General features: G+C 32.3%; 1 protein-coding gene across 4 annotated transcripts; it reads right to left on the reverse strand.

The window, feature by feature from the left end:
• Positions 1–962: 962 nt before the first annotated feature.
• On the reverse strand, positions 963–6,400 carry LOC114176691 (rop guanine nucleotide exchange factor 14-like). 4 transcript variants are annotated; one of them, XM_028061805.1, is made up of 8 exons: positions 6,223–6,400; positions 5,641–5,727; positions 2,999–3,391; positions 2,761–2,915; positions 2,595–2,669; positions 2,237–2,506; positions 1,711–2,058; positions 963–1,630 (listed from the first exon to the last, which is right to left on the reverse strand). In XM_028061805.1, exons 2-8 carry the CDS (start codon positions 5,717–5,719, stop codon positions 1,283–1,285), a joined length of 1,668 nt encoding a protein of 555 aa, XP_027917606.1. In that variant the 5' UTR covers positions 5,720–5,727; positions 6,223–6,400; the 3' UTR covers positions 963–1,282. The 4 variants fall into 4 exon arrangements, with proteins under 4 accessions (XP_027917606.1, XP_027917605.1, XP_027917607.1 ...); XM_028061804.1 differs by having other exon boundaries at positions 5,641–5,757; XM_028061806.1 differs by lacking the exons at positions 5,641–5,727; positions 6,223–6,400 and adding an exon at positions 3,571–3,639.
• Positions 6,401–8,699: the final 2,299 nt, after the last annotated feature.

Consider the following 8,699-nt stretch of genomic DNA (forward strand, 5'->3'; position numbering starts at 1 on the left):
CTTTTTTAATTTTTCAAAATATAAAATGTAAATGTAAATTGACACATGTAATATTTAGATTTTTTAAGTGACAAATGTAAATTTTTTAAAATTACATGTGTCACTCTACATTTATATTTTTAGTATATTTAAAAAAATTATGTTTAAATAGAGATATTTTTACTAAAAATGTAAAAGATAAAACTAATTTGAATATTTAGATGTAGTGATTTGATATATAAATTATAGAAAATTATTTTAATAGTTATACGTAAATTGTAATTGAAATTAGTTACTAATTTGGTTTTAAATTGTAAAAAAATTAAAAATTGAACTAAATTAATTCAAAATTTTAAATATAGGAACCGATTTGATCAAATGAAAGTGATTAACAAATGGTATTTGTATTTAATGAGTTTAAGTCCGACAGGTGAGAGTCATTAAGATGAAGATTCACCAAATCTAATGGGGTGGTGAATTGTTACTATTCAATATGAATTTAAAGTTTAAAATTTCACATCAGATAAAAGGAATTAAGATAGCTAATATACGGGTAAAAGCGCTCATCAAACCTATTGGAAGTAAAAAGTTGGATGCAAGAAGAGATAATGAGGAAAGGAGTAGTTGTGGTTCCATCAACATGACCATGCTCACCATCCCAGGGCAGGTATATTCTCAAGAACAGTTCTTAATAACAAATTCAATACAATTCTAACTGACACACGATAACAACAGAAAATTAATAATACATAATTATTAGGCAAAGTTTATTTAGCAAATAAAAGGAAACAATTAATAATCATAATAGTGGATCTATAATCAGATCCAAGCCTGACAACTGATACATGTGGTCATGAAATATCTAAGCTCGAATTGCATAAAATCTTATGATCTTTGAAACTTGGAAATGATTTAAAAGAAAAAAATGTAAGAAAGACGCTCTCAATCACACTACTGTTACCCAAAATTTACTAGGACTATCAACATCGTGCATAAAACTGAATACATTGATACCAGATCACAAATAATTTGTCAAATCCAGTAAATTTGATCAACAAATGTTTTGAAACATCCCTCGTCCTTTAAGTATTCAATTGCTAGCCTAGCCATGAAGAAACTCGGATATACAATCACAATCTACAACTATAATTGTTGTGGACAAGATATAAAATTCCTAGGCAACAAAAGAACCCAAAATTTATAAGGCAAACCTGTCAGTTTGCTTCTTTCGATACCACTTGTATGGTAATAACACTACTCATCATTTACAAAAGCCACAGTGAGGAATCTTTTAGGAGAATTTTTACAAGTTTCTACCTATGCACCACAATCGACCACGGCTTGGAGTGGCAGTTATAATGTTGGCACTGGCCTCAGTAGATGGGAGTTCTATGTCAGAAGTACTGCCACAACTGGAACGACCATGCTGTCCTTCTGTCTCATTCATCTTCTCTATTAAAGAGTGTCTTATACTTGAACCAACCACCCAAGCTTCAGAGAGATTTGTCCCAGGAGAGTGACTCATTGAGATAGGTGAATTGGGATTGCTGAAAGCATCCTCCTGCAATATGTCTCCTATTCTAGACAGTATGCTAAAGGCTAAACTTCCAAGAACTCTAGAGTATGCTTCCAATATGGAATGCCCAATGTCCTACAAAAGTTGTTATAAAGAAATTAATACGAACAGTGTTGTGCATTAAGTGGAGAAGTAAGAATTACAATGAAACTTACCTTGCCATATTGAACTTTTGCAGCATCCAGAAATGTTTGAGGAAGGTTTGGGTGTCTGGTTTTAAGCAGATTTAGAAGTGTTTCTGCACGTTCCAACAATAGTTCCATCTTATCTAAACCTGACACAGGGTCCTTCAGGAAGGACCATGAGGTTCGAATCGGGGATTTGCCACTATTTTCCTGTATGATTCTTTCTTTCCATGAAAATGTAGCTGCTTCCAATTTATTAATGGTCTCTAGGATAGCATGTTCAGATTTCAAATTCAGAGCTTTAAGCATTTCTTCTCCAGAAATCGATTCAGCCATCAAAACCTTGTGCAGTTCCTCTCCCAGGCTTGCCTTTCCACTCTAAAACACAAACAGATTTAATCAGAATCGAGAAATTACGACTGAAAAAGAAAAAAAGTCATTTTGATTGCTATATTTCTTGATAAAAATGGGGTAAGGAATTGTTATCTTGAATGGAAAGTATTTCGCTTGAGGCTGCTAGAACCATAAAAATTCAAACATTGAAAGCTGATTTTACCTTCAGAAGTGCATCCTTAATTACTGATGGCACGGGTATCTCAAGCAACATATTGTCATTGATTGATTTGGCAGCCTTGAATATTTGATGAACTATCCTTCCCTGATGAAGCAGCCTCTTTCTTTCAACTTCAGAGAGTCCAGTTCTTGGTACTCGCGGTGATGGAAGCCACCATCTTTTGCTTTGTCTTCCAGTTGTGTTCCTCCCTTCTGACCGGCTTCCTTCCTCCGCATACCAAAACTCGGTATTCACCATCGAGTCTAGTGTCTCCTGTGTCAACAGAACACCACAAAATGTTACAGGCTAATGACAAGCACAATGTTTCATGGTCTTAAATGAGAATGAAGAGATGACCTACAATAAGCATTGAGTCCAGTTTCTGAAGTGCTGGAAGATTCATTTGGATGTCAGCACGGGCTTTTGGGGTCATTATCTGTTCAAAGATAATTGCTACCTTATTTTTCTGTAATGTGATCTGTATGAAACTATTAAACCCTTTTCAATTCAGTTCAAATAAAAGATACCTCAAAGATCCCACCATTGGCACCACTTTGCTTAGCAGGAACCAACTCAACCATATAGTTAGTAGGTAACAACAACCATCCCATTTCTCTTTCCCATTTGCTCTTCCTTTCTTCAGACAGTGGTTCCAATTTCCACAACTCACCAAAAACCGTCACTGCATGTTTCATCTTACTGTTAGATTTTCTTAAAAAAAGTAAACAGAGGAAAATTAGCAAGATCACATAAAGTAAAGGCAACCTGCAAGGCTTGTGATAGCAGTAGACAGTGCTAAAGCTGTGCTGAGGCCTTTTGATCCTCCTGTAACATCACCACCGAGCAACAGCTTTGCAAACTTCTCCTTCATGGCTTCTACATCAGAACTTTGAACATCAAAGGCAGACTTATCTTTAAGATAAAAATTTGAAGGACTTTCTGGGAGTTCCCACTCTTCCAATCCCTGTTCATCTCTTTTCATGGTCAAACATTTTGAAGAGAATGATCCAAAAGCATCTTTACTGGATGAACAACAACTGGAGTCATCATCATTAAATGAATCAGTTATACATCCATCTCCTCTGCTCGTTCTGCTTTCATCTCCGCAAGAACGATTATCCGAAGGGCAACTCTCAAGGCCATTGTATGTCACAACACCTGAAACATTATAAATTCATATTATTTCCGGCACTTGCTATGCTATGGTTGAGTAGCAGTATATACAACATCCAAATCCTCAACACCAACATGAGAATCTATCAGGGCATGTTAAAAAGGAAAGAATACATCAATGAAGTACCACATGAAGTAATGTAAAACTGGAAATATGTCAATACCATGATTACAGAGAAGCATTTCAAGCATAATTTTTTTTTTTTTTTCTAAAGATCACAGTTGGTGGATACTACTTAAGTGAAAATCTGTCTATTTTCGCTACATATTCAAGCAAACACATACTACATCAGAAACATAACTGAACTTACATGGACCAATTGCAACATTGACTATGTAAGTCGTCCTCACTGTTAATAAAAAAAAGTGGTTTTATTTTTCAGTGACATTTTGGTTTAAACTATATCTCTTTGTCAGACGAACCGATTGCTAATATACTGGTGAATTGCTTGACAAAAGAGTCTACTGCGACAAAACAACACCAATTGCATTCTCAGTTTCACACCAGAGAGAAGGGCATAATCTTCGGTCAAATTTGTCGACATTATAGATGCAGCACATGTACCCACATGCAAGACTATGAATATTTTTGTTTTGAATATTCAATAGTTATTTTTCTCATACTGGTACCTAACAAATTGAGTATTTTGGTTTAAATCTTTTTTGTTGAATATGGTAAAGTGAAACACAAACCTGTGACACCAGTGGAAAGTTTGTTAAAGAATTATATACATGAAGGATCACAATTTAAGTCATTCTTTTATTGAATTTGGTAACCAAATTTGTAGGCTTTGTGAAAAGGAAAATTATTTAGCAAAATTGAGTACGATGGATTACCTAAACTGATGCTGAGAGACAAAAAATTCTGAATGGAAAACAGAAGCTCTCGGTGATATGATAGAATGGTACACAAAAACTACTTCCAATTCAAATTGGAACAAAATAAAGATAATAACAACAAGAAGGATGAGAGATAAGTGAAACCCAAAGAGGAAAAGAGAATCCCCACACATGGGTCCCATATACAAAGAAAACAGTTCAAAGTTATGTTTTTGATTTTCATTTTGTTTTCTGCTAAACTAATGTCTGGATAAGGGAGATGTATGCTTTTATGTTTTTTGGATGGTTCATTTAATCAATAGTTAGGATGAATAGTATTTAAGATATTAGTTTAGAGTTTTATATTTCATTAAAATTTTCTTTTTTTAAAACTTTTAAATAAATTAAGTGAAGAAAGTGTGAATAAATTGTTGAAAAGTAAACTTTATAAACTACTAAAGTTTGAACACGATAACACTGACAAGAACACTTTACTTTGTATTTATTTATTTTTGTTCTAAGAAAAAGTAAAAAGAGTTTGTTTTATTTATGGAGCATGTAACAAGTATTCTTTTGTGTGATTGAAGCATGAAATAAATCTTTTAATGGTGAAAAAGAAAATAACACAATTTTAAGATTATTAATAAGAATTAATTATGGCTTAAAGAGGGAGATGCCCTAAAAATATGGTTTTGTTTTAATTATATTCAATTACATTTTTATCTAGGAAGTTTCACATGAATTTAGTCTTTCGATTTAAGAAAAAAGAAACATGTTTTAGGTTTATAATTAAAGTAATAAGTCTTTTAATTATTAATAATAAGTACTTTTTGTTTTTTTTTTAACTTTCAAAATTTAAAATGATATCAACTACTTTATTTTTCAATACATTCCTACTTTCAGTTTAGATTTTAATTAGTTTATACATGATTGTCATAAAAGAATCATAAATGCTTAATTAAGATAAAAAAAATATTACATTTATTGATTTCTACGTTACCATCATCATCTTAAATGAAGAAAAACGGACGCAGTGGAGAAAAACGTTAATTTTCAAATTCAAATCTCTCCGGGTTTTTTGTTTGTTTGAATAAAACATAAACAAATGTGAGTCAGTCAGTGAATGGAAACACTTCTCTTATTAGTTTTGTTCACCCTAAGTGGTGGTCCTTCTACTTTAACCAAAAATTACTAATAAAGACCCCAAATTCATATTCAAAGATCATCAAAACTCACACTTGATTTGATTTTGCAGTTGAAACTATGATTAATGATGATATAATAATTCAACTGAATTTGAAGCTAACAATGAAGACTATCAAATATAAGCTGAGAGAAATCATGAACCAAATAACCAAGTTTTGGTGAGAGTGAAAAAAAACAGAAGATTGCAGATAGACAAGGAAAGCACTTACTCTCTGGCACATCAAAATCAATGCTGATCTTGGTTTCCTTCGTACAGCAACCTAGTCTTTTTCTCAGAACCACCGACATCCTTTGCTCTGTGTGCCTCTCCAAGGTTGTTTCAGAAACTATCAGTGTCCACAATCACCAACATCTCAAAATCATTTTCTTTTCCATGTACACAAAGGGTATTATTATTATATATATACCCACTATACGTTTATGATCAGTAGTATACGTTACAAAAAAAAAGCAAAAAATAAAGTGAACTTTTAAAAAAAAATAAAGTACACTGTTTGATAAAAAAGTTCAGTTATAGTAAAATGGTCAAAAAGTGTGAGAAAGCAAAGAAAGGGTGTGATGCAGTGAAGCATGTGCAAGGCAGATTCGATCTTTTTAGTTTCAGATATGATTACTTTTTCTTGCGTAGGAACTGTGTTGTTTTTGTTTTTGTTTTTCCTAAGACGTTAAGAAAACAACGTCGGAATTAACAAACAAAAACAATGAAGTTTCCTAAGTTCAAAACCAAAGTTGCAGAATGAAACTCAAGAATAAAAGGAAAAGCAGAAGCAGAGAGTGGAAGAAGAAAAAACCTGAGCTAGTTGAAATGGAGGATCTTGGAAATGGTGTTTCAAAGTTTGGGTGGCACAATTTAAAGAAGTTAAGGTTTGTGTTTGGGAAAAGAGAGAGAGAAAAGAGGACCGAATGGAAGAATGAGTAATGGCGTTTGGGTGTGCATTTAATAAGAGAAGAGAAGAATGACTAAGCATGAAAGTTGAAACAGAAGAGAATGAAGTAGCAATAGAAAAGAAGAGAAATAGTGCATCGGGGGTAACGTAGAGAAGAGCGTCTTCGTCGAATCTGGACCGTGGGATCCTGGGTCCATGTGCCTGATGACGCTCTGATTTGCACGAACGGTCAGGATAGTGGGGTGCAGGATTTTATAGTGGGGTCGCGGGGCATTAGGATCTGGAAGGTGAAATGAGTCGTAGTGAGAAGGTTTGTATGGATTTTTTCAAAATGAAAGGAGGTAAGTGTGTGCCACGTGGAGGTGGCTCATTTAATTGTTGGGCTGAGATATCAATTCTTTTTATTTCAATTTGCTTTCCCAATTTGAATTTAAAAATTACGCAAATAAATGCTTTTATCTGTCTCTACAGATCATTAATTGATTTTTCTAGTGCGAATTTAAGAGTTATATTAATGGTTCTTCATTTCAATTTTTTGAAAAAGTTAACGTGCTTTTTTTACTCGGTTTCATTAATTGCTTTTTTGGAGTGGTGGTGGGTTATTATTATTATTATTATTATTATTATTATTATTATTATTATTATTATTATTGTTGTTATTATTATTTTCAGTTTATGTAAATTACATGGTTTTGAATTTTTACACCAAAGTGAACATATATTAATCTTTTTAACTCAAAGCACGTATTTGGAATACTATGTGAAACTTTGTATTCTATAGGAGTGTCTTGAGTGGAGGTGACTCCAATAAGAAACAACCAAATAGTGGTGGACAAAAGAATATTGAAGATGTTTTAGAATCATGGTGATGGGAAACAAATCAATGAGACACATAGAACATATATGTTGACCCTTTTGAGAAAAATGTTGCTGGTACATGAAAACGATGAAGAAAATGGTTTAAAGTTAAGGGTTTGATATGTTGCATATTGAATATTTGAAGGGTTGTGTGGTAAGATGGTTCAGTGGTTAAGCTTTTGGACAAAAGTAAAACATCTTTTGCATTTGTTATATTGCCAATGTATAAAGCACAAAGAAGTGTTGGCCCTAACCTAGAGAAGGCATAGATCCCCATCGTGGTGATTGGTTGGTGTTTTGAAGGAAGAAACGTGACTGATATTTCTAGGAAAAAAATTAATGATTCAAAAAACTATTTAAATAATGTAAAATTAGTAAGTAATTGGAGAGGAAAGTCAATTATGTTTAATTCTGATCAAAACAAGAACAATTCAATAACAATCTAAAGAAAAATAGGTGAGAGCTACGGTAATAAAATACAACTCAATTTCATGCCTAGGTTGTTTATTCGTAGGGATAGAAGTAAAAGTACAAAACTTCAACATTGAAGATATTTGATGCACTGATGATGATTTTCCTAACAAGAAAGTTAATTTTCCAAGATGTTTCTCTAATCATAATCTTGCTACCTTGTAGCTTCATCTTCCATAGTATTTCTCAAATTGACCCAATAGATAATACCATGCATTGGAAGATTGCGGGAAAAAAAGAAAAAAAACACTATGCATTGGAAGATATCACTTGTTGGGTTTTCCTCCATACGTCAAGAATTATATATTCAAAGGTATGGCACTACGTTGTGCTTTCATTTTGTCAAATATTGTGTTTGACTTCTTTTAGCTTTTTCCAAAAATTATCTTGTTAAGACGTTTAACTGTTTTAGAAAGTAATTTACATAACTAGGTTAAATATATTTTTATCTATCGACTTTCAATGAAAATTGGAATTAGTCTATTTTTGAAACTTTAAACTTATTTCGTCTTCTATTTTTAGAAATGTATGAATTTAGTCATTTTAGCCAAATTTTATTAAGTTTATTTAAGATTTTAGATGTATTTTTCAGCTAATATTGAAGTAAAAATATATCAAACGGTAGAATATCATGAAACTTGTTTGAAATATTAAACGAACTTAACAAAATTTGATTAAAATAACTAAATTTACGCATTTCAAAAGTTTGGTACTAAATTAAATTAACATTTTAAAAATAGACTAATTTCTATTTTCATTTACAACATTATTTGTTTATTGATAAATATTAATGTCTCATCCAACACGTGTGCATGACTCACATTGAAGTACTAGTCACCTTATCTTCAAGTTATATACTTGTCTCACTAGAAAAGGAAGCCCTAAAAGGATTTCCAATGGGAGAAATTAAGGAACGCAATGAATTAAATTGAAGAACAACATTTTTGGAAGAGAGAACGAGAAGAAATAAAGCAGAATAACGCACTTTCAAAATAGCTAAAGTTCAATAAACAGGGAAATTAAAACGAAAGGAACCATACTTGAGAGTTGAT

This window comes from Vigna unguiculata, chromosome 3 (genome assembly GCF_004118075.2).
Source record: "Vigna unguiculata cultivar IT97K-499-35 chromosome 3, ASM411807v1, whole genome shotgun sequence".
NCBI lineage: Eukaryota > Viridiplantae > Streptophyta > Magnoliopsida > Fabales > Fabaceae > Vigna > Vigna unguiculata.

Excerpts from the sequence above, each read along its gene's own strand:
- LOC114176691 (XM_028061805.1), bottom strand. The coding sequence starts at position 5,719 with ATGTCGGTGGTTCTGAGAAAAAGACTAGGTTGCTGTACGAAGGAAACC. Across the intron at positions 2,670-2,760 it reads CCAATGGTGGGATCTTTGAG|ATAATGACCCCAAAAGCCCG; the intron begins GTATCTTTTATT and ends ATCTTTGAACAG. Across the intron at positions 1,631-1,710 it reads CAAAAGTTCAATATGGCAAG|GACATTGGGCATTCCATATT; the intron begins GTAAGTTTCATT and ends CAACTTTTGTAG.